Source organism: Uloborus diversus, chromosome 7, assembly GCF_026930045.1.
Source record: "Uloborus diversus isolate 005 chromosome 7, Udiv.v.3.1, whole genome shotgun sequence".
NCBI classification, from domain to species: Eukaryota; Metazoa; Arthropoda; class Arachnida; order Araneae; family Uloboridae; genus Uloborus; species Uloborus diversus.
The window spans coordinates 18,043,471-18,069,702 of NC_072737.1; the positions used below are offsets into that span (position 1 = coordinate 18,043,471).

Here is a 26,232-nt window from a genome sequence, read left to right on the forward strand (position 1 = left end):
AGAAAAATGCCAAGAAATAACTCAAATGTACCAATAAAGAACTCAAGTTGAAAATAATTTAATGGTATTGATGTAAAGAATATTGCATCACACAACAAATTTATTAATCAAAATTATTATTTTGAGTTGTACTTGCTGTTAGAAGCAATTTTAAGAAGCAAATTCTTGTTGCCTTTGGCGTTCCTCATGGTGTTCTTACGTTTTCTGACAGCAAAAAATCGGAAAAGCGTTTAAAAAATCTAGATTGTATGTTATATTTCTTGTGTGACGGAATTTAAACAAAAAAAGCGGGACTTTTTTGACAAAGCAGGACACATTGGCGGGACAGTAAGACAAAAAGCGGGACGTCTGGTCACATTAGTGTTGTCTCCATAACGGGATCTTCCTTCACTAACAAATCAACTTTGTCATTTGCCACTGTCAAGGAATGTCTCAAAACTTTCAATGTGAAAGTGTTTGATTGTATTATCGATGTCCGATATACTCAATAGTTTTGATTTGCATGAGCCTAATGACTTTGGTTCCAGAAGAAATCACAAAAAATTGTTTTCAGTGACCTAAGCTCGCTTCTTAGCGTATCAAAATACAGCTCATTACAAGTCATCAGCAATCTCTGGTGTTAGAATTTTCCCATTTGCTCCGCCGCTTCTGGCTTTTGTATAAAATCTTAACTCATTTGTTGTAAACTAAATAAAGGTGTCAAATATATCAAATCCATGTAAAATGAGGGCCTATTGCATTTTACACTGGTTGTGATCATGGGTGCCACTCTAAAAATTTGCCAGGACTGAAAAGCGCGTGGCTCCATTTCGCGACACCAAAATGTTAGCGCTTTGCATAGGCGGATTTAGGACTGAGTTCCTGGGGGGGCAGGATTTTTTTTTTTTTTGGAGCAACATTTTTAATTCCCCCCCCCCCCCCCCCCTCCCATGTTTTTGTCTGTTTTCTGCGATGCGTAAGGCCATTCTTTACTTTTTATGTGTCGTTTTCATTACTGTGTGTAATCATGCTGTCCTTTTTAAATTGAGCTTAAAAGAGAGGGGGCTGGTATTAAGAGAGTAACGCAGTGCTCCCTTTTAAGTGGGATATAGAATATCTCCAGTTTTAGGGGCCCGGGGGTTACTCCCCCGGAGGAAATTATCTAAAATGGATATAAAATTCTGCATTTTGAAGTCTTATAAGGGTTAATTGGAAATAATAGGCAAATAATTTTGTTTAAAGACATACGCTTTAAAAGTGCTTTGTGATGCAAGTTAATACTTTAAAAGAAATGGTGCACAGATTTAGAGAATAGGTATCAAGAGAGTAACATATACTACCCATTTGAACAATTCTTAATTTATACACTTGATAAGAAATAAAATTGAAGCACACTTTGCTTAGGAGTTTCAAAGACTTGTCTAATTATTTTCAAGGTTTGGTTGGTTAGATTGGGTTTTTCATTCAAGAGCCCTTGTAGGTTATACTGCGCCAATTCTTTTCAGGGATTTTAGAACCTATTAATAATTTGCACTTTCCAGCCTCTGAAATTGAGTAGTAGATTATACACTTGTACAGTAGTGTTCAATCTTTGTAAGAAACGGCTATTTTAAGTTTAAAAGAAAAAATAAACTTTAATTTCCTATTCAAAAAACAAAAAAATCATGATTTTTTTTTTTGTTGTAAGATTTTGGAAGATAAGTTGTTACTATATAAACTCTTCCCAAAACTGGGGAGCATTGTCCCCTTTGCCCCCCCCCCCTATAAATCTACGCATGCTCTTCTAAACTATTCAAAAACGAAAAAATAATGATTTTTTTTTTTTTTTAATTTTTGGAAGATGTGTTGTTACTACATAAAGTCCTCCCAAAACTGGGGGGGCATTGCCCCCCTCTGACCCCCCATAAATCCGCCCATGGCGCTTTGTTTGATGTTTTAGACATATATATATATATAATGCTAATTTTTGATGTTGTAACTATACAGTAAAACCAAATTGTGTAAGATAAATTAAAAATTAAAACCTAAATAAAAAAATAACATATCATTGTCTAAGAGTTTTAGGAGGTAAAAGTAGAAAAAGAAAATAATAATAAAATACAATAAAAAAACTTACTATTTGCTACTGCAGAAAAAAAGCTTCAGATTTTATAGTTCATGTTACATAAATAGTTCACATTTCATACAAAAAAAAATAGTAATTAAAAAAAAATAGAAAAAAATCAGGTATGAGATTCTTGGCTATAAGATGCATTGTGATAAAAGCTTTTAATAAAATTTTCCAGATTAAGATAAGAATGGTTGAAATCAACAGATTGAGTGACTTATTTATTTTTTTGGAGAAAAAAAACAGCCTATCTTTTTAACTTTAGCAGATGGGCCGGTTTTTTGTCCTCAGAATAAGACCTTTTTTGAGAGTGAGAGATTCAAAAGTAACGATTTGTTTCATCTATAAAAATCATTTTGAACATGGAAAAAAAAAAAAGTCCAATGGCCGAAATTTTTGAAAAGACGGAATCCGTCCGTTGGACGGAAGTGTGGCAACCATGGTTGTGATTTATAAACAACACAATAGGGGCCACAAGAAGAGGCAAGGGGTGCCACAAAGTGTCCTTGATTTCAATACACTCATATGTAATAAAGACTAGGATGCAATGAGAAAACTTTCAACATGAGACAAAGGACGTTTGTTACATATAAGTTTGGAAACCCCTAGCATAAAAGAGGATTTCTATCAATTGCGAAATTTTATTTTGTTACAAAAATGGTTTAACGAAGTCTATAATTATGTTGGGTATGTCCCATTTTTAACATTCATAATATTCTTCGGGAGCAATGCCAAATTCAAATCAACTTATTCTCTTTTCCAAATATACAACGTAGCTGCGGACAATGAAACATGAAAATTAGAGCCTTTTAAAAGAATAAATTTAGCAGCAAAAGGGATTTTTATCATCTAACTGAAGATTTCTTAAATTGAGCTTATCAAGGATTGTTGCTGCATGGGTATAAAGCTTTTATTTAGAAAAATCATCTTGCAATTGAAAAAATTTTTCAGTATTCTTAGCCATTGAAAAATCGTGTATCATATTGGATCTTTCGGGAGGGAGGGGGATAACAAATCTGTTTGCATGTCAATTCTTGCCTCTTTAAAAATTTTTGTGTGATGTATTGGAATCAAAATATTTTTAAAAATTTTAAAGTAGCAAAATAATTAAACTATTTCATGTGTATCACTAGTCATTGTTGCATAAATTGTATTTAGTAACTGAGCTAGTTGCATTTCAATTTTCAAAAATATAGATTCACAACGCCAAAACAATAAAAACTTGATAAGCATACGTACATGAGAAATTTATAAACCTACTTTTTCAATGAAGTCAATTTTAAATTAGTGTGAAATATACAGTCAGACCTACCAATATTTAATTACTACAAGCAAATAAAAGATGGAAGATTTTGAGCATTATCTTGGACAGAATCGTCAATCTGTTGCAAATGGCAATACTTTTAGCAAATTTTAGCTTACAGAATTTCAGATTGTTTCTTGCAACATTTAAAATTTTAATAAAAAATATGAAAAACTGAAACCTTTATCATTAAAACTATCGAGTCACATGTACAAAATCATTTTTTACCCACACAGTGTTTCGATTAGTACAAGCTAGGTGGACAAAAGTCATGTTCAAAATTCTAAACTTTGGTATTGGGATACTTAATTATTTGTTTATATCTAACTCCCTTCAGTTACATGAGTAATAAGGTTCAAAAGGTACCGGTTTGAGTTCCAGACATTATTTCATCACACAAAATTAAAAATTTTCCTAATTTCATATGATTTTTTTATTCAAGATGGATATTATTTATATTAGTGCTTTTTTTCTTAATTTAATTAATCCGATAACTAAATAATGTTAAATTTTTTTAAAAAGAACAAAGGACTTATTGCCAGTTTCAAAACTTTTAAGTGATGGTTATGACTTGTACCCGGACTAAATTTTCTGTATATAGTAGCTGCAGCTTAATATTTAATAGTTATATTAATAGATTTCACAGGTTCAATTTCGGGTAAAATTTAAATAAGTAGTCTGAGGTTGAAGAACATAATTTAGCTTTAACATCAGTTCTCTTTTAAACTAAAATTACTTTATGATAGTCAGAAAGCAACAAAACATGCTAACAATTATTGAAATTTGTTGCTGAACATTACAACATAACAGTGAAACACCGTTTATAAGTTTCTCTTTCATACGTTTTTACGTTAGAATCTAATACACATTAACCTATACCTATTGTACGCTTTTTCATAGTCCTTTAAAAAACGCATAAACTGTGCTTCACTGTAGTACATTCCTGCAAAAGTAAAACTGAATGCTTCATTAAATAAACCTGAGAACTCCAGAACAAAAAGACAAACAAATCAAGATTCCATCTTTTTATTTCTGCGAAGTTTTCAGAAATGAACCAAAACATTTAGAATTCTTCATCTCCTTCGTCTTCAGCACCTTCTGTAGAATCTATGCCAACTTCTTCATAATCTTTCTCCAGGGCAGCTAAATCTTCTCTAGCTTCCGAGAACTCTCCTTCTTCCATGCCCTCTCCTACATACCAGTGAACGAAAGCCCGCTTGGCATACATCAGATCGAATTTATGATCGAGACGAGCCCATGCTTCTGCAATTGCAGTCGTGTTAGACAACATGCAAACTGCTCTTTGGACCTTGGCAAGATCTCCACCAGGAACAACAGTGGGTGGTTGATAGTTGATTCCAACCTAAAGCAAGAAATTTTAGATTTTCAGACTTTTTAATTTACAAAAACTAAATAATGGGGAGCCAATGATTAAACTCTATAATTCAATTAAGAAATCAGTTTAATAAGCAAATATTTTTTTACCATTAACAATAAAACATTCTTGGTTCACCAGCATTTGGGTAACTTCTGTATTATGCATTACCATTTGAAATTAAAGTTCAGTTTAGAAAAAAGAAAAAGTGAAAAAGTTATCTAGTAAACCCCCCCCCCAAATCAAAGCCAGAACTGCATACAATATACCAGGCAGCCAGGTTATCACATCCTTTAGAATGAAAACTGGGATGTCTGTCATATTGTATGATGTTACAGGAACCGCGTTAAGCATTCGCCAATTACGATAAAATCGTAAAATTGGCGAACAAAATTCGAATTTGGCAAATTTATTGGCGTTTTTTTTATTCTCCGAATACTCCAAGCATATTGAGATGCGCGTTAGCATCGGATTGGAGGAAGGAAGACGTTTGCCTCTCGCCTCTTTGCGTCACTGTACTTGCGCCTCTCGCTGATTGGATATCGAGTGCGCAGTGGCGGATGCCTAGTTGAATGGCACTTTTGTTTCATTGTTTTCAATGTCTGAAACAACAGAGTAAGATAGGAATGTAGTCTTGACTTCATTAAAAGCTTTTATTTCTATTCTCAAATTTATTGAAGAATGATAAATGTCACTTGAAGTTGTTTATAGCCATTTTTTTTCTTTGAAAAATTACTTAATTTGCATTTTTTTCTCTCCAAATTCCTAAAAACAAACAAAAATTCCTGGATATACCCCTGCCTTTATCCTCAAAAAATTGTCAAAAATTAAGTTATATTTCACTTTCTGATTAAATATTTCTGCAGATAAAAATGCATTTAAAATGAGTAAAAGTTAGTCTTTGACTAAAACTTTTGAAATTTGGCTAACACTTCAAAAATTTGGCGAACGATTCGAAATCCTTAGCGCGATCCCTGTGTTATCATTTAATTGCTCGCCATTTTCTCTTTGTGAATTTAAAAAATGAAGAACACTGAATGTTACATCAAATATGATGATATTTAAAGCTATCAGTCTGCTTTAGTAATATTCATTGCAGTCGGTTCATAGTATAATAGTTAAACTTAGCAAAAAAGTTCGAATTCAGGTGGTAGAATATTTTACAGAGTTTAAAAAAAGGAGCTAAATACATTTAATATTTTTTCATTTTTCTTTTTTTGTTAAGCCTAGAACATACTGTTAACATTTAAATAATTTTAGTGATCTTCTGTTAAAAAGAATTTTTCAAAAGTAAAGTACTGTCAGACTGTCACGAGATAAGCGCCAAGCCCCCGCCGAAGCGTCTTGGCCTGGACCTGTGTTGCTATAACAAGGAGTTTCAAAATGGAAGCTTTATGTTGCAAAAACCTGCACGACCAACGCCAAAAAAAAAAAAACCCTTTTTGCTAACCCTCACAGAAAATGAATGAAGTCCGTTTCTATGGCAGTAGAGGGTGGGAGCTTTTCTCGTGAAAGGCAAACAGTATTTGTTAAACAATAATACTTGGGATATTATAAAGAATGTGTATTAAGAATTTCTTAGTTTATGATTTAATCAAATCATCCCATCAGTTTGAAAAGAAATAACTTGGTTAAAAGGGGTTTGTTGTAACCCCAAAACACATGTCATGCAGTAATCTGCAATTTTTTCTTATTTTACCTTTCAAGAAAAAGGTATTTATTAAACTAATATCTATATTTTCAGATTCAAAAAATCTTTTTCTTAAGATTTTAATTTCTGGTAAATCTTTTAGAGAAATTTTGTTTCGAGTAAAATTTCCGAGATATTTCATTCTAGTATCAGAGATGCATCAAGAATTGGGAGTGTTGTCGCCTATGTGGTTTTCTGCCAACCCGGTACAAGTCTCGATTCAATAAATAAAATTCAGTGCAACAAACCTTGAAACCTGTTGGGCACCAGTCAACAAACTGGATGGTTCTCTTTGTTTTAATTGCAGCAATGGCAGCATTGACATCTTTCGGGACAACATCACCCCTGTACAACAAGCAGCAGGCCATGTACTTTCCATGTCGTGGATCACATTTCACCATCTGATTCGCTGGTTCGAAGCAAGCATTTGTGATTTCGGAAACCGTCAGCTGTTCGTGGTATGCCTTCTCTGCAGAGATAACTGGAGCGTAGGTGACAAGAGGGAAATGAATGCGGGGATAAGGTACCAAGTTGGTCTGGAACTCCGTCAAGTCGACATTCAATGCGCCGTCGAACCTGAGGGATGCAGTGATTGAAGAAACTATCTGTCCGATGAGCCTGTTGAGATTTGTGTAGGTAGGTCGCTCGATGTCCAGATTTCTGCGACAAATATCATAGATAGCTTCATTGTCTACCATAAAAGCACAATCTGAATGCTCTAAAGTAGTGTGTGTTGTAAGAATTGAATTGTAAGGCTCCACCACAGCAGTAGAAACCTGAAAGAGATAAGGAAAACAATGAGCCAAATGTATTTTAACTTTTTTTTGTGTTGACTATAATAGGGAAATAACTAACGTCAACCTCTTTAGATGTAAAAGATTTCACTTTTTCAAGAACTTTTTTAAAATATGATTCATTCACAGAACTACCATATCTATAATTTCTAATTTGAAAACACATCTGATAAAAGCAAAATTAAGTTGATATGTTTAAATTACAACAGTTGACGTATATAGACTCCTTTCAATGACCATGAACGTAATTGCCCGAAAGCAAAAAAAAAAAAACAATTTGGAAACAGAATTTTCTTTTAAAAATTAACTTTCCGACTCTAGAAAACAAACCAATTCATACAATTCTCAGTTTAATTCGACGTCTGCTTAAATTATTTGCTAGCTTTCAATTGGGACATACAGTACATCTATATTTTCAATTAAATTCTCAAAAAATAAAGAATTCATTTCCTTTCATACGGGGGGAAAAAGTTGAAATAGTAGTATTAAACTTGATTCAGGGGGCGATTGCGAGTTCAAAAATACCTGAAAGTTTCAAAGCGAGGACGGGGGGGGGGGGGGGGGGGGGGGAGTAATCTTTGGCCCCTATTACTTAAGTGCACCTTTGCCATAGTTTTAAATAGTTCCGAGTCAAAATATTGCGTGCACATTTAATAAAATTTTTAATGGATTACAAAGTTACTTTTGAGCTGGTGTTATACAAATTATCTTGACATTTGTCCATCTTAAGGCTCTTGCAGGTATATTTGATGAGTATTATATAATTTAAAATAAATGGTGGAGGTTGGGAGATAAAAAAAAAGCATAACGAAAAAAGAACATAATTCCTGAAAATACCGGAAATACATCCGAAAATACCGGAAATTCGGTAAAATACTGGACCACAATCACCCCTGTTGATTTGACGATTGTCAAGGGACTGGAGAAAGTTATCGTTAAATCAAGCATAGACATTCAATACAGTCAAATCTGAACCAGTAAAACTTATCATTAAATTGAGGAAATCGTTAAATCAAAGTTACATTGTTTAGGACTCTTGGAAGATTGTGCATGGCAAGAGTTATTTGTAAAACTCATAAGAAAAGTAGGCATGATAACATTAAACATGCTGAGCAAAGCCACTTAGTTAAAGTCTTATATTTAAAAAAAAGTAGAGACCCCCCCCCCCCCACACAAGTTACCTTCCTTTTATTTTGCATAAAATTATCTTACACCTATTCCATTCTGTTGGCTAGATACACCATAGTCAAGGTATCCAACTTCCCTAACATTGTAAAAGAATTTACAAAATTATATAATTGAAAACTATTTTACATTATAATTGCATTAGATAATTTTCAAAACAAAAATTACCTGAGGTGCAGGATAGATAGCAAATTCCAGCTTTGATTTTTTCCCATAATCTACAGATAATCTTTCCATCAACAAAGAGGTAAAACCAGATCCAGTGCCTCCGCCAAAACTGTGGAAAATTAAGAAACCTTGAAGACCAGTACATTGATCAGCAAGCTTACGAATACGATCCAAAACGAGATCCACTATTTCTTTTCCAATGGTGTAATGACCCCTAGCGTAGTTGTTAGCAGCATCCTCTTTGCCAGTGATGAGTTGTTCGGGATGGAAGAGTTGTCTGTACGTACCGGTACGTACTTCATCCACCACTGTTGGCTCCAAGTCTACATATACTGCACGAGGAACATGCTTGCCAGCTCCAGTTTCACTAAAGAATGTGTTGAAGGAATCATCACCACCCCCTACTGTCTTGTCACTGGGCATCTGACCATCAGGCTGAATTCCGTGTTCCAGACAATACAGCTCCCAGCAGGCATTGCCTATTTGTACACCGGCTTGGCCAACATGGACACTGATACATTCACGCATTTTGGATTTTGTTCTGAAATAAAATGATAGATATTTAGTTGAAGCAGAGTTAGACAACAATTGCAAACTTTTAGAAAAGCTCATTCAGATACATAATATGCAGAAGGGATGCGGAGAATAAGAACATTCCATAATGCTGAGGGTTAAGGTTAGATAATAAAATATGTTGCAATCCCCAAGTGCAAGACTATTTTAAGAGATCAGCCGGGGGCTATCCATAAATAATGTCATTAGTTCTATTATTTATGACCCTTTTTCCTCAACATAAAAAGTCTAATCTCGTAAACTCTAATATTCCTTTATCTCCAAGTTCTCTTGGGGTCCCAAACTCTTGTGGAAACTTCAATTAACTAATGCTTCGGCCAGTAACCTGGAAACTTGTTACCCTCTCCTTCCTCAGCGGACGACCTTATTTGTGGACACCTAGGCTACCATATTTGGTACAGAAGATCATAAGTTAGCTAGAAATCTTGTTTCATTTGTATCTTGGGAACTACTTTGATATATGCTCCCAAATAGGAAATTTGGCAACTTTTTTCTCACTCATGGTACAAAATACAAGAAAATACTAAATTTGGCAACAGCAAAAACCTAAAAGCTGAAAAATCCTAAATTGACAACAAAAAATGGAAATAGCAACCCTAAAAAGTCCGTAGGAAGTGACAGATTTGGAGCGTAATTTTTTTCTTTTTTTTTTGGAGGGGGGGGAGGGGGGTATATCGAAGTTATACCCTGTTTTGCAACAATGAAGTGAACACTTCCATCTTACCTATTAGATGTAACAGATAACTAACAATTTGTATTTTATCTCTTCAAACTTATCAAAAAGGATTTTTTTTATTCTTCAAAGGTATACATTTCTCTTGCACTTTTATTAGTATTTATCTCACTCTTCTGTTTCCTAATTGTTCAACACCTGCAATTTTTCGCAATTCCTGCAAAGTTGCATCATTTTGCATTACTTTTTAACATAGATGAGCCAATATGTTTAACCTTGCTGAACAATATAGCACAAGATTTGACATGAGGGCAACGCCCCGAAAGTCATCCAATATTTAAGTTTTAAGAAATTAGTTAAACAAAATGATTTCCTTACTTACATTTGAGCTTTCTCTATAATGGGAAAATCCCAAACCGTAGACTGAATTGCAGTAGTAGCTCATTTTTCAAAATGATATTTAAACAAAGTGGAGAAGAGCGAGCATTAAAATTTAAAACTTTCCAAACGATAACAACCATCCATAACAATTAAATGGAAGTGCACTGAAGTGAAGCCGATTGTGTACTTCAAAACTGAACTTTCAGAAATCATCAGGTCGACGCCTGTATTTCGAAAAGTAAAAAAACTAAGAAAAAATTAATGCCGATACTAAAATTAAAAAAAACTTTCCTTTGTATAATAACGAAAACAGGATATTATAGACAACTTAAAGAGTAACAACTTAAGTCATGTTTCAAGCGGAACAATCAACTGACGGCCACACCCAGTGGCGTATAAAAGGCGAGGGAGTCTTACTTCAAAAACTAGAGAACATTTACATTATTTTACAGCTGAAAAGGACTACAGGTAACCATATCCTCACCTGAAATATTATCCCGGCTACGCCACTGACCACACCCTTTCAATGGCCGGGTTTAAAGACGCCGTCCGGTCGGCCATCAAAGTGAACTTCAGAAGAATACCTCAACGATTACATGACTTTCTATCAACTATTCTACCAAGTCAGGAATTGTTTTTACAGTAACATGAGTATGAATTCTTCAAGCAGAGGTCTTATCACAAAGCGGCTTTTAAATCAGAGCATAAAATTACATGACATGATTGACAGGTTAATGAACTTACAACGCTAGCGGAATACAGTAATATTTTCAGACTAATTAAATCAAATAAAGCACATTAATATATTTCCTCATAATTTCATTATTATTTTATTAATTAAAAGGCGATAAATCTTGGATGTGGTCGGTAACTATTGTAACAGCCGGTTACTATTGCCAGGTCGGTAACTATTGCCTAATTAATGAATATTAAATAATTTGGCAAAAAAATAATATACAGCATGGACAAAATATCATAACATAACATTTTAAAAGTATAAAATCTCACCTTAAAGATCACAAGGGAATGTTGAAAAATGAATAAATTATTGCGGTTGTCGCACGAGATCAGTGATGCCTCTCGCTCCGAAAACCAAAGTGGCGCAAGTTGTCGTTACGTGAGCTTATGAAAAAGCTTTGACCAATCAACGTTCTCCACAAAATTCATTTCCTAATATGGTATTATGGTTGTTTTTCACTTCAGTTTTGCATAGGAGTGTTAATAAAAAAACTAAAATGCATGGAAGTACGTAATTTTAAATGCAGAGAGAGAAATTTTGGATCCATGTTTTGATTCAAAACTCAAAAATCTTTTCGATTCATGTATCTAAGATGTTTTACCTTTTTGGTTGCGTTCGACGAACCTCCTCGGTCTACCGGTAGGTGACCGGTAACTAACCGCAGCGTTCTATGATCAACCGGTTACCGCGGCGGTTACCATTCTAAGAAGTTGATTGGTTGATTGGAGCACGTGATCATTATCTGTCACGTGATTAACTAACCGGTCGCGCTCGTCGAACGCAACCTTTGTGATTCTAGATTCCTTAACTTAAGGGGACACACTGGACGTAAATTTTTGAATTACGCAAGGGACTTTTCAAAGTTTTGTTAATTATCGTTAAGGTTATTTACATTTTTTTTAAATAACTGGTCTTCTAATTAAAATTTTTTTAATGAAATTTTATAATTAAGCAGTGTCCGCTTAATGTCTGTAACCATACTCTATCTTTCAAATTTGTAAACAAAACAAGCAGAAAACAAGTTTTACGATTTTTGGCCATTGCCCTTTCGGCAAATTTTGCAGATATGTATGGGTAGTTGTTTTATTTTTCCGAGTAATAGCTGCATCAACTACATTTATATCTCCACCCTAAAGCTCGTAAATTTGACCAAAACGCACAATTGCTTTCTTTTTTTCATTTCTTGAAAATATGAACTTCAGGCTCTGAATAAAGCGAAATTTAATCTGAACCGATAAAATATTTTTTTCATGTTACATATAAGTCAGCTTCTTAAATCGAATTTTAAAAAATGTCTTAAGTTATGTCACAAATGCGTTTCCTTCGTATTGTTATGTGCTTAAAACAGTACAAAAATGCAGCATTATTAACAGTCAGCATTGTGTTTCTTACTGGATACATGAAATTCTATTTTAAAGGAAATGAAAAGATTCAATGCATCAGTTATTCTGCTACAAAAGAAGCAGTGAATTATTATATTCCTATCGTTAAGTTTCATGGAGTTGAGGTAAAAACTCTTTTTTGTTAGTGTTTTCATTTACTTGGGTGAATGAATAGTTAATAGCATAGTTGAGGTGGTTTTTTTTTATAATTCAAATTTTTGGTTTATTGTCATGTTGTAGTTCTAGTTCATAGGAAAAATCTAATTCTCAGTGTTAGAACTTTGAAATTTCACTTTTATAACTGTGAAATTTTCCACTATGATTTATTTATATATACAGTCAGACCTAGATATAAGGTCACCCCTCGGGACTTCACAAAACTGACCTTGTAAGCAGGTTGACCATGTAGCCGATTCATATATATTCATTGATAAATAAATGTTTAATTCATTAGATCACTTCAAAATTTAATAACGTTCAAAACTATCAGTTAATTAGGTTATTATAGTTAAATTGATTTGAACCAATTTAAATTTTTGGAATCAATACGAAATTTTGATAATATTTTTTAAAGCTTTCATTTAGAGTAAAGCCGCATTCAAATATCCCCAAGCAAACAACTGATGTGCAACTTACCTTGCTTAAAATTGTCATTAATACAGGACTAATGTGTTTTTTCTTTAATTTAAACAAAACGGTTTCTGATTATTTTCTGAAATTTTCTTCAGCTTCTCATGACCGGTAAAAGAGTGCAATATGTACACGCTGAGTGCCCGCATTACTGCTTCATATTTTAGTACAGTAGAAGACCGTTATAAGGCACGCCTTGGGACAAGAGCTTTTGCGTTATACAGGTTTGTGCATTATATAGATCATTTCACAAGTTTTGAGACTAATATTCAGAATATGTATATATATTAGCACTTCAGAATGAGTTTTATCTGCAATGAGTATTAAAGCACCAATATCACAATTAGTTATTCACAAATATGTTTCACAAGCAAAATCCTGCACTTCTTCTAGCTTCATGGTTTGCATGACAGCTGCATTTTCAAGAGCCATCTGGTGTTTTCTATTTACTAAGAGTTCCAATTTTTCAATTTAAAAGCTTTGAAATAAGATGGAATGATGAAAAACTTTCAAAATTTATTTGCCCAGGGGCCAATACAGGATTTTTTTCTCGCTACCTATTTTTGTGAATGCATCATTCCATTTTTGTGAATTTTTTTTATCAGCATTGTTTTTGTGAACTTTTAGAGGCATCCTAATTTTTGTAAAAGAGAAGTAGAACAAGTGAAATTTTAGTTCGAAAAGTGTAAATGTCATCTACTATTACTTTTAACAGGTTTCGTTTTTTTGGGGAGGGGGGGGGGGGAGCTAAACTCCTAAGAAGTACAAAAAATACCATCGTAATTTCAGCTTAATGGGCTATGTATTGTGTACAATATTGGAAATGATGAGAAAAATGATTCCCCAAAACATGTTAAAAGATTGCGATAATATTGCATAAATTCACCTTGGCAAGAAACCAGCTAAAAATGAGTTAAAATACCTCAAAAAGGTTGCTATTTAAGCGATTGTTCATATAAACCTGCTTAGAATTTTATTTTATGAATAAATTTTGTTTTAAACAGAGAAACAAATTTCATATTTTAAAATGCGGATTTTCGTGAAATTTTCGATGTTTTTGTGAAGCTACTGATTTTATTACTTGATTTTTGTGAAAGTACCTATTTCAAAATAAGATTTTTGTGAAGGTACCGAAAAACGGTAGCAAAATTAGCCTGTATTGAGCCCTGTTGCCTAACCATTTTCATGCTTGCAAAGCAAAACGGAGGGATTTTTTAAACTTCAAATCCTATTGTTTACTTCTGAAAAGTAGTGTGGTTTATAGAGAATTGCATTATACAGGTCGGCGTTATAACGGTCTTCTACTGTATCACTGTCGTAATGCTCACTTGCTACTGTATTCTGTGCACTACCTGCTACATTAATAGGAAAAAGACTCTTCACTTTTTAAAGATCGTATATCGCGATGCATTCTTGGAAGTGAATCTGTTAGGCACTGAAATCATTCAAAGAAATCTGACAAAAGTGATCTTATAAGCAATTAATTTATTATGACCTGAACATATATCCGATAATACATGACATAGAATTCCTATTTAGTGAGCCGGGATTTTAAAGACAAGTGACCTTATATGCGGGGTGACCTTATAAGCGGGTGACCCGATATCAAGGTCTGACTGTACATATTTTAACTAATTAGAACACACTGGTTTGACCAGTTATGATCACACTTGCTTAGTTATGGGCATTCTAAAATCTAGTAACGATCATGCTAGTTGAATTCAATTAATTTAGGGAAATACAAAAAAAAGTATTCAGCAATACAACTATATTTTTGCATAATTAGAGTCCTGTAAACATGCAACAACATCTTTTTGTCCGTATTACACACTTATTACCCTATATGTGACACAAAAGATGAGAAAATAAGATGTTCTAAATGTAATTTTTGTTTTTGTGAATTAACATACAATTCATGCACATGACTACTAACCAGGGTTGGCAGGTTTCTGCCGAGGCGGTAAAAACCACTGGTAGAAACCGGTTAAAACCGGCACGGCAAAAACCCTTTCTGCCACATTTATGGCAGAAACTCAAAAAATGACATAAATGCAACTCCTGACATACAATAGAAAATGTATAAGAAAAATAATTAAATATTAACCCAAATACAATTTATTTACAACACTATCACCATTCAAAATCAAATTTTGCATTGTTTTCCCACTGCAGCAGCCTGTAACAAAATAAAAGTTTTGACGCTGTTTCTAAACCTAACCAATTTCCCAATTTGTTGTGCACAAAGGAGAAATTTGAGAAGGTTCTTTCAATCCCAGCAGAACTAGCTGGCATTATCATCAAAGAACAAGCAAGATTCACATAACTTTCATCTATAGCTCATTTTTTCAAACTGGACTACCATGCGGTATTTGGAGTAGTTGCTACAACGTGATTGGAAAAATAGGTTTTGGGAAAAGGGGTCGATTTGTTTTGTAAAGCATTGGTATAAGGTACATAATCAGGGTTAATATTTGTGAGTAAAGTGCGGGCACTTTCTTTATGATTACATGATAAATTTACTCCCAAATACTTTGAATGGAGCATATAGGCAAGTAAATGATTATCAGTAACTGCTTGATTAAGCTCTTTGAGAATAGCTTCATTCAGTTATATTAAGTGTAAAATGAGAAGTTCTTGAATTTTAGAGTTTAATGAAATAAAACAAATTTGTATTTATTTAAATATTTGATATATGTATATATTACACTTTATATTAAATGCAAACAAAATAATTATAAACAACAAACTGAAAAATTTATTACTTACAACATTACAAGGCTAAAATTTCTAACACATAGCAATTTCAACTATGATAAATTTTACTTTGCTTTGGAAATGTCAGTCTTGTTATTTAACATATTTTTACACTAATTATTAAATAACTATTATATTAAGTTTTTGCAATGACAAAATGGAGTTATATTTTTTATTTTACTTAATTGCCTGTCATTAAGTAATTACTAGAGCTATTAAAAACGTTTTCTAGTTTTTGCCAGTTTCTACCAGTTTCTGCCGGTTTTTAACTGGTTATAACCAGTTTCTGCCACTGGCAGGGCAAAAACCAGTTTCTGCCGGCAAAAAGCCAACCCTGCTACTAACCTATGAAAATCGAGCAATTTGTTCGTTGATAAAATAAGCAGAAACATGGCATCCCTCACCCCGCCTCAGCACTGTTTTTTTAAAAAAATAATGCTTACTGTTTGAAAATTATGTAGCCCAAGGACACTGTTTACAAATGCATTTATCCCTTTGCAATTTTACAAGGATATACTCTCCAGTAAGTTTTTAACAGTTGAAAACTAACAATTCTCGACTCTCTCTCCCCCCTCCCTCAAATGGCTGTTCTAAAGCCCTTCAGAAGAATTTTCTTGCTTGAAAACAAGATTATTAGAAAAAGCTGGTGAATAAATTTTAAAAAACGTGTTAGAGTGAAGCCGCAAAGTGGAAAGAGAGGCCTATACATTTGAAGTAATACATAGTATGTAACACATGAACTTGAATTGAAAATTTATGTCCACTCCTTCAAAAATTCAAATATTTTCACTTTTTCAAAGCAACAAAATATCTGTTTTAACAAAATAAATGTTCAGTTCGATTTTATAACCATTAAATTGCCTGACTTTCATTCAGGGCCGGATTTAAGGGAGGGCAGGTGGGGCTACTGCCCCGGGGCCTCCACAATAATATTGTTACAAAATATCGTAACTTTCATGGGTCGAAAATATCGGATATCTTAATATATACAAATCTTCTGTGCGGACCTTTGTCACCATTAGGCTTTTAAAAGGCTGGACCGATTTTGATCAACTCTTTTGTGTGTAATTAAATTGTGGCAAGCATGGTTTTGAAGCGCGATTTATCGAATCGGAGACGTTTTTGTTAAGTAATTAATTTAAACATTGGATGGTTATATCTCGCAAATGATTAATATTTATTTTAACCTATTGTTGAGCGAGAATTGAAATAAATATTTAACCCATTGTCAAAGGACAATAAAAAAAGCCAGCTCTGTTTTTTGTAATGAAATTTCCTACTGTGACATGTCTAGTGGCGTAGCTACGCTTTCTGCCGCCCGGGGCGGTTCCTCAATTTACCGCCCTTTTGATGGGAAATAGTTAATACATTATAGAGTCAAAGTATTTTAATAAAATTTTAATAAAGAAGAAAATAAAAATTTTCCTTCTATTTTTTCTTGCGGGGTTCCTCAAGGATCAGTGTTAGGGCCTGCTTTGTTCATTGTCTTTATGAACGATCTTCACAAAAATATTTCTGGGAACATGAATTGTTTTGCTGATGATGTCAAAGTTATGGGGACTGTAGAAAATGAAGAACAAGCAAATCAGTTGCAAGAGGATCTAGATCATATTACAGAGTGGGCTGATAAATGGGGTATGGCTGTTAATGTTAGGAAATGTCAAGTGCTACATTTAGGGCATGGAAATAAGTGTACAAGTTATTATTTGCAAGGTTCAGTCATTAGTCAGGCAGACAAAGTTACTGATCTGGGGGTCTTAATAAGTCAGGATTTAAAGTTTAGTCAACAGTGCAGCATTGCTAGCAACAAAATCAATAAGATGCTTGGGTTTATCAATAGTTCTATTTCAAACAAATCTAAAGAAGTTCTTCTGCCCTTATATAGAAGTTTGGTAAGACCCCATTTGGAGTATGCTGTTCAGTTTTCGTCTTATCTTAAGAAAGACATTAATGTATTGGAAAGGGTTCAAAGGCGGGCTACAAGGCTAATAAGTGGACTTTCCCACTTAGATTATGATTCCAGGCTTAGAAGGCTAAAAATGTACAGTCTTAAGCAAAGAAGAGACCATTACCCCCCCGAGGGTCCCCTGTTCCTGTCACTGATTTGACATACCAAATGGGAGTCCCTCGGGAAACGCAAAGAAGAGAGCGAGGGGACATGATTCAGCTGTTTAAATTTATTAAAACGAATGATGTTACGGGGCTGAAGTTTAGCACTGAAAACAGGACAAGGGGTCATTGTTTTAAGCTATTTAAATCTCAGGCTAACATGGATATTAGGAAAAATTATTATTTTAGCAGGGTAGTGGAACCTTGGAACAGCTTACCGGAAGAGGTGGTAACGCGCAAAGGAGTAGACAGTTTTAAGAGGGCCATTGATCTTCACTGGGGATTGTAAATTGACTAGGACCAGTCTAGCTGGGCCCAAAACCTGTTGCTGGTCGTCACTTTTGTATTTGTGTAAGTAAAAAAAAAGGAATTCAAAGCCGTACCGAAAAATTCCAAAAGTCAAAATTCAGAATTTCAAGCAATTTTTGGTAACGCTTATAGAAAAGAGGCTTTGAGCTCTCTCCACATTTTTTTTTTTCCTAAATTAAAATCAGTTTTATGCTTTCTTTGGTGACGTTAGGGGGTTAAGACTTCTCAAGAAAATGTGACAAAATTGAAGTCTTAAAAAAGCAATTTTAGGCTATTTTTGGATGCGTGAAGATATTGGGGAAGGTTCAGCGGCGCTGTCCGGAAAGCTTGTATACATATATATCATAATATTCGGATGTATATCAAAGTATCGGATATTTTTGAAAATATGATGATCTTTTCGAACCCTGATTAGGGGCCTCCACTCCTTCGTTGCCCCGGGGCCTCCACACTTCTAAATCCGGCCCTGCTTCCATTGCAACCAAATTTCCGTTTCAACAAGCAAAACTTGTTGTCCTTTTAAGTTTGTTCTAACAAGACTTGTCTAGATCATATTACAGAGTGGGCTGATAAATGGGGTATGGCTGTTAATGTTGGGAAATGTCAAGTGCTACATTTAGGGCATGGAAATATGTGTACAAGTTATTATTTGCAAGGTTCAGTCATTAGTCAGGCAGACAAAGTTACTGATCTGGGGGTCTTAATAAGTCAGGATTTAAAGTTTAGTCAACAGTGCAGCATTGCTAGCAACAAAATCAATAAGATGCTTGGGTTTATCAATAGTTCTATTTCAAACAAATCTAAAGAAGTTCTTCTGCCCTTATATAGAAGTTTGGTAAGACCCCATTTGGAGTATGCTGTTCAGTTTTCGTCTTATCTTAAGAAAGACATTAATGTATTGGAAAGGGTTCAAAGGCGGGCTACAAGGCTAATAAGTGGACTTTCCCACTTAGATTATGATTCCAGGCTTAGAAGGCTAAAAATGTACAGTCTTAAGCAAAGAAGAGACCATTACCCCCCCGAGGGTCCCCTGTTCCTGTCACTGATTTGACATACCAAATGGGAGTCCCTCGGGAAACGCAAAGAAGAGAGCGAGGGGACATGATTCAGCTGTTTAAATTTATTAAAACGAATGATGTTACGGGGCTGAAGTTTAGCACTGAAAACAGGACAAGGGGTCATTGCTTTAAGCTATTTAAATCTCAGGCTAACATGGATATTAGGAAAAATTATTATTTTAGCAGGGTAGTGGAACCTTGGAACAGCTTACCGGAAGAGGTGGTAACGCGCAAAGGAGTAGACAGTTTTAAGAGGGCCATTGATCTTCACTGGGGATTGTAAATTGACTAGGACCAGTCTAGCTGGGCCCAAAACCTGTTGCTGGTCGTCACTTTTGTATTTGTGTAAGTAAAAAAAAAGGAATTCAAAGCCGTACCGAAAAATTCCAAAAGTCAAAATTCAGAATTTCAAGCAATTTTTGGTAACGCTTATAGAAAAGAGGCTTTGAGCTCTCTCCACATTTTTTTTTTCCTAAATTAAAATCAGTTTTATGCTTTCTTTGGTGACGTTAGGGGGTTAAGACTTCTCAAGAAAATGTGACAAAATTGAAGTCTTAAAAAAGCAATTTTAGGCTATTTTTGGATGCGTGAAGATATTGGGGAAGGTTCAGCGGCGCTGTCCGGAAAGCTTGTATACATATATATCATAATATTCGGATGTATATCAAAGTATCGGATATTTTTGAAAATATGATGATCTTTTCGAACCCTGATTAGGGGCCTCCACTCCTTCGTTGCCCCGGGGCCTCCACTCCTTCGTTGCCCCGGGGCCTCCACACTTCTAAATCCGGCCCTGCTTCCATTGCAACCAAATTTCCGTTTCAACAAGCAAAACTTGTTGTCCTTTTAAGTTTGTTCTAACAAGACTTGTCTAGATCATATTACAGAGTGGGCTGATAAATGGGGTATGGCTGTTAATGTTGGGAAATGTCAAGTGCTACATTTAGGGCATGGAAATATGTGTACAAGTTATTATTTGCAAGGTTCAGTCATTAGTCAGGCAGACAAAGTTACTGATCTGGGGGTCTTAATAAGTCAGGATTTAAAGTTTAGTCAACAGTGCAGCATTGCTAGCAACAAAATCAATAAGATGCTTGGGTTTATCAATAGTTCTATTTCAAACAAATCTAAAGAAGTTCTTCTGCCCTTATATAGAAGTTTGGTAAGACCCCATTTGGAGTATGCTGTTCAGTTTTCGTCTTATCTTAAGAAAGACATTAATGTATTGGAAAGGGTTCAAAGGCGGGCTACAAGGCTAATAAGTGGACTTTCCCACTTAGATTATGATTCCAGGCTTAGAAGGCTAAAAATGTACAGTCTTAAGCAAAGAAGAGACCATTACCCCCCCGAGGGTCCCCTGTTCCTGTCACTGATTTGACATACCAAATGGGAGTCCCTCGGGAAACGCAAAGAAGAGAGCGAGGGGACATGATTCAGCTGTTTAAATTTATTAAAACGAATGATGTTACGGGGCTGAAGTTTAGCACTGAAAACAGGACAAGGGGTCATTGTTTTAAGCTATTTAAATCTCAGGCTAACATGGATATTAGGAAAAATTATTATTTTAGCAGGGTAGTGGAACCTTGGAACAGCTTACCGGAAGAGGTGGTAACGCGCAAAGGAGTAGACAGTTTTAAGAGGGCCATTGATCTTCACTGGGGATTGTAAATTGACTAGGACCAGTCTAGCTGGGCCCAAAACCTGTTGCTGGTCGTCACTTTTGTATTTGTGTAAGTAAAAAAAAAGGAATTCAAAGCCGTACCGAAAAATTCCAAAAGTCAAAATTCAGAATTTCAAGCAATTTTTGGTAACGCTTATAGAAAAGAGGCTTTGAGCTCTCTCCACATTTTTTTTTTCCTAAATTAAAATCAGTTTTATGCTTTCTTTGGTGACGTTAGGGGGTTAAGACTTCTCAAGAAAATGTGACAAAATTGAAGTCTTAAAAAAGCAATTTTAGGCTATTTTTGGATGCGTGAAGATATTGGGGAAGGTTCAGCGGCGCTGTCCGGAAAGCTTGTATACATATATATCATAATATTCGGATGTATATCAAAGTATCGGATATTTTTGAAAATATGATGATCTTTTCGAACCCTGATTAGGGGCCTCCACTCCTTCGTTGCCCTGGGGCCTCCACTCCTTCGTTGCCCCGGGGCCTCCACACTTCTAAATCCGGCCCTGCTTCCATTGCAACCAAATTTCCGTTTCAACAAGCAAAACTTGTTGTCCTTTTAAGTTTGTTCTAACAAGACTTGTCTAGATCATATTACAGAGTGGGCTGATAAATGGGGTATGGCTGTTAATGTTGGGAAATGTCAAGTGCTACATTTAGGGCATGGAAATAAGTGTACGAGTTATTATTTGCAAGGTTCAGTCATTAGTCAGGCAGACAAAGTTACTGATCTGGGCATCTTAATAAGTCAGGATTTAAAGTTTAGCCAACAGTGCAGCATTGCTAGTAACAAAGTCAATAAGATGCTTGGGTTTATCAATAGATCTATTTCAAACAAATCTAAAGAAGTTCTTCTGCCCTTATATAGAAGTTTGGTAAGACCTCATTTGGAGTATGCTGTTCAGTTTTGGTCTCCTTATCTTAAGAAAGATATTAATGTATTGGAAAGGGTTCAAAGGCGGGCTACAAGGCTAATAAATGGACTTTCTCATTTAGACTATGATTCCAGGCTTAGAAGGTTAAAAATGTACAGTTTTGAGCAAAGAAGAGACCGAGGGAACATGATTCAGTTGTTTAAATTTATTAAAATGAAAGATGTTACGGGGCTGAAGTTTAGCACTGAAAACAGGACAAGGGGTCATTGTTTTAAGCTATTTAAATCTCAGGCTAACATGGATATTAGAAAAAATTATTATTATAGCAGGGTAGTGGATCCTTGGAACAGCTTACCGGAAAAGGTGGTAATGAGCAAGGGAGTAGATAGTTTTAAAAGGGCCATTGATCTTCACTGGGGATTATAAATTGACTAGGACCAGTCTAGCTGGGCCCAGAGCCTGTTGCTGGTCGTCACATTTGTATTTGTATAAGACTTTTCTATGTTTCTAACTAATCATTCTTTTTACAGACTGGAGATCCAACATTAGCCGTAGTCAAAAATGTTTTTCGTCTCCTTGGATTTCGTTCTGCCACCGCAAGTACAGCAGTTTGGGATGTGTTATGGTCCCATACTTATCCCTTTCATGCTTTGGACAAAGAGTTAACCTCCTTGAAGTCATATCAGAAGGTGCTAATATATTCTGTTGTTTAATGTTGTATTTAGTAAAGTGATTGGTTTTAAAACTCTGCTTTGCCCCACAGGTTAATCATTTCCCAGGCACTGGTTTTGTAACTCAGAAATCCAATTTAGCCAAACTATCTGTGAAAAGTGTGCCAATATCATTTACATTACCTTCTGAGAGAGAATCCTTTCTGTCTTATGTAAGTCTATTTCTGATTTATATTTTTTTTGTTTTACATAATGTAATCTTTACTAATAATAAAGCAGAAAGTCTCTCTGTCCGGAGGATGTCTGGATGTCTGTGACGCGCATAGCGCCTAAACCGTTCGGCGGATTTTCATGAAATTTGGCACAAAGTTAGTATGTAGCATGGGAGTGTGCACCTCGAAGCGATTTTTCGAAAATTCGATGTGGTTCTTTTTTTATTCCAATTTTAAGAAAAAAAAAATCATAAATTACGAAATTATCATAACGTGGAACCGTAACATGGGCACAAGCCAATTGGCGAGATACGAAATTATCATTACGTGGAACTGTAACGTCAGTACAAGCCAATTGGCGAGAAAATTCACCATACATTATTTGTAAATATACAAGCGAACCGAAAGACCTTTAATTTTTCTATTACGGGCAAAGCCGTGCGGGTGCCACTAGTTGTACACATAAATGAATAACTTTTTAATTACTTATTGTGATTAATGCAGTTTTAGTAACGTCCTTATTGTGATTCAAAAAGGAGAGGGGTTTTTAAAGTTTGACATATTTGTGTATCTATTTGGCATCCTAGCTCTTAAGAAGTGAACTGATTTTTTTTCTCTTTTTCGAAAGATGACTTGATTGAGAGTATTCTTAGCTAGATCTCTTCTTTGTAGGATTTTACTTACTAGAGATTTTAGTTAAAAACCTAATTAATAATTTTTTTTTGCAATTTCGGTTGTAAAAACTTACTGTGCTGCATTTAAAATTTTAAACCCAATAGAAATAACGGACTTTTCCGCATATTGTGGACTTTGTTTCGAGCTTGGAACTTATGTAGAACTGGAATTTAAATAAGTTGATTTTCAATATAATTCTAAGCCTTTATTCAAGCAATTGGTAATGATTTCATTTTTGACAGGAATTAGAAAAAGCTCGATCTTTTAAAAATTTTCTCTGTTTTCATTCTCTGTCAGTTAAGAAATATTTAAAAGGGTTTTCAGTCTTCTCTCTTGATTCTGCTTTCATGGCTTGCAAAACTTAGTAATTTTGATTATGTTTCCTTTTCTGTCTTTCCCTATGCTATCTAAAAAGAAAAACATATAACTTTTAAATGCATTCTGACCCGCAAGATTCATCTTAATATGAGGTAAAGCTCTTGGGGTCGTTTTTTTTTTTAAATTATTTTTTTATTTAATACTATTTTTTTTGTAATTTGAATTGTGAATGCACATTTTAATAGTTTGAAGATACTTCCAGTTCTTAGTACTTAAGCCAAAGGTACCCTCAAATACAATAGATTAGCCATTAGTGTGGATCTAAAATTTCAATTGGGAGAGGGTTCTACTGGAACAGAACTTATATATACTTTTAGTTTATGTAATCCTTGAACACTAACTTGGGTGTGCATACAGTTCATACTCTAGTTCTTAATACTATGAGGCCTAAATTAGTATTGAAAACCTGAGCCCTAATTATGCAAATGTCCTTGATACTAGTGAGTCGGGCTTACTTCAATGGTGAATTTAATAATGATTCCAGTGGTGTTAGATTCATTGTTTTATTATTTTGAAAAACGAATGGACTTTCTCACTTAGACTATGATTCCAGGCTTAGAAGGTTAAAAATGTACAGTCTTGAGCAAAGAAGAGACCGAGGGGACATGATTCAGCTGTTTAAATTTATTAAAACGAAAGATGTTACGGGGCTAAAGTTTAGCACTGAAAACAGGACAAGGGGTCATTGTTTTAAGCTATTTAAATCTCAGGCTAACATGGATATTAGGAAAAATTATTATTATAGCAGGGTAGTGGAACCTTGGAACAGCTTACCGGAAGAGGTGGTAATGAGCAAGAGAGTAGATACTTTTAAGAGAGCCATTGATCTTCACTGGGGATTGTAAATTGACTAGGACCAGTCTAGCTGGGCCCAGAGCCTGTTGCTGGTCGTCACTTTTGTATTTGTATTTGATTCTTTCGTTTGAATTGCGGGGAAGTGGTTTGAAAAATCTTATGTACGCCTACATTGGGGAGGGAGGGGGGGGGGTCAAAATCTGCAAAATCATCCTTAAGTAATTAATGGATGGCCCCTTACCAGCTCAGGTTACGTCACAATTCTTACTGGTACTTCGGGCACTCGGGAAGTGATATCTTATCTCCAAGTCATTTGCCTAATCTTTGATACAAAAATCGCAACAAATTTTATCACATTATATTTGTTATGTTTCAATGATGACGGCTAAGTAAAAAAATGGATTTAATTTTTAGGCTGAAAAAAATACTGGTACCTTCTGGCTGATGAAAAGAAGGGATCACCGGGGAATTCATATTTTGAATGGTACTGAAAATCTTTCCAAAAATGGCTCATTTGTGCAAGAATTCATTAGAAATCCTTTTGTAATTAACAAAAAGTATGTATAACAAAACTACAAAACACTAGTTTACGATCTTGTTGATGAATCAATTGATTTTTGAAGATTTTAGTGATGCTTTGAAAAATTCTTTAAAATTGTAAATATTACAGGTGTCTTCACAAAATGTACTGCTTATAACTTGTTTGTGTACTTTCAGGATTTATCCAAAAAGTCTTGTAAATGTTCACTTTTTTGAATATTTCATAATTAATTTTTTGAATCTGATTTTAAAAAATAAATAAAAACAATAAAGCAACTCTTTAGCATTGAACATTTTTTTAAAACTCTGGAGAGAAAATCTGAATTCAGGAGTTAAATATATCAAATTAGGCAGTATAGTAATTTAAGCACTTGAAGACAGAGGCACGGGGGTCCCACTGTACCCCCTTAGCTAAAAAAAAACAAAATGTTAATTTGAATTTTGACCTTTTGAATTCAAATTATGTTTTTCGCAATCACGAGTGTGTGTGTAGGCATGTGTGTTTATGTGTGTGTGGGCAGGTATGAGTGTGCGGGTAGTTGTGTGGGTGAGTGTTAGTGTGCGTGGAGGCGGGGTATGTGTGTGTAGCCTACACATATGCTTACACAGTGTAGGCATATGTGTTTGTGTCTGTGTGCAGGCATGAGTGTGATGACTGTGTGGGTAGTTGTGTGTAGGCATGAGTGTGTGTGTAGGTGTGTGTGTATGTGTATGTGTCTGTATGTATGTGTATGTGTCTGTATGTATGTGTATGTGTCTGTATGTATACGTGTGTGTATGTACGTGTTTGAGTGTGTGCATGTGTATGTGTGTGCGTGTGTATGCGCGTGTAATTGTAGGACATGGATGCAACCTGGAGACGGCTTTCGCTATAGGAGCAGCATCGTGAGTACCCGGTCGACGGTGATGCTGCGGAGGGAGGCAGGGGGGAATAAAATGATAGGACGCCAAAAACAGTCAAGTGAGAACAATAAGCAATCGTGATTGCTCAAAAAACAAAAACAATGATTTTAAAATAGAGCACCATAATGTTTTGCTGTAATGTGCAGGCTGTTGAAATGAGAACGAATTGGCCGTGGCTGACTGGCAAGGAAGCTTCTCATAATCAGCTTCCACATCACGCACCCAATCTTCATCATTTCTTCTTCAAATATACGCATTTCAGTTGTGTTGCAATTGTTTTTTTTAAAAAATGTTTTCATGAA

General features: G+C 34.9%; 2 protein-coding genes across 2 annotated transcripts in view; one reads left to right on the plus strand and one right to left on the minus strand.

Moving 5' to 3' along the window:
* Positions 1-4,399: 4,399 nt before the first annotated feature.
* Positions 4,400-11,348, minus strand: LOC129226147 (tubulin alpha chain). Its single transcript, XM_054860747.1, has 4 exons — positions 11,237-11,348; positions 8,602-9,142; positions 6,703-7,230; positions 4,400-4,752 (listed from the first exon to the last, which is right to left on the minus strand). The coding sequence occupies exons 2-4, from the start codon at positions 9,127-9,129 to the stop codon at positions 4,453-4,455; spliced, it is 1,356 nt and encodes a 451-aa protein (XP_054716722.1). The 5' UTR covers positions 9,130-9,142; positions 11,237-11,348; the 3' UTR covers positions 4,400-4,452.
* Positions 10,755-26,232, plus strand: part of LOC129226299 (probable tubulin polyglutamylase ttll-15) — a 45,869-nt gene continuing 30,391 nt past the window's right edge. The window contains exons 1-5 of the mRNA XM_054860902.1: positions 10,755-10,851; positions 12,341-12,474; positions 22,287-22,445; positions 22,520-22,639; positions 24,902-25,044. Of these exons, the coding sequence (XP_054716877.1) occupies positions 10,755-10,851; positions 12,341-12,474; positions 22,287-22,445; positions 22,520-22,639; positions 24,902-25,044 (653 nt within the window). The remainder of the gene's footprint in view (positions 10,852-12,340; positions 12,475-22,286; positions 22,446-22,519; positions 22,640-24,901; positions 25,045-26,232) is intronic.

Excerpts from the sequence above, each read along its gene's own strand:
- LOC129226147 (XM_054860747.1), bottom strand. The coding sequence starts at position 9,129 with ATGCGTGAATGTATCAGTGTCCATGTTGGCCAAGCCGGTGTACAAATA. Across the intron at positions 7,231-8,601 it reads CTATCTATCCTGCACCTCAG|GTTTCTACTGCTGTGGTGGA; the intron begins GTAATTTTTGTT and ends TATCTCTTTCAG. Across the intron at positions 4,753-6,702 it reads GGTGCCCAACAGGTTTCAAG|GTTGGAATCAACTATCAACC; the intron begins GTTTGTTGCACT and ends TTCTTGCTTTAG.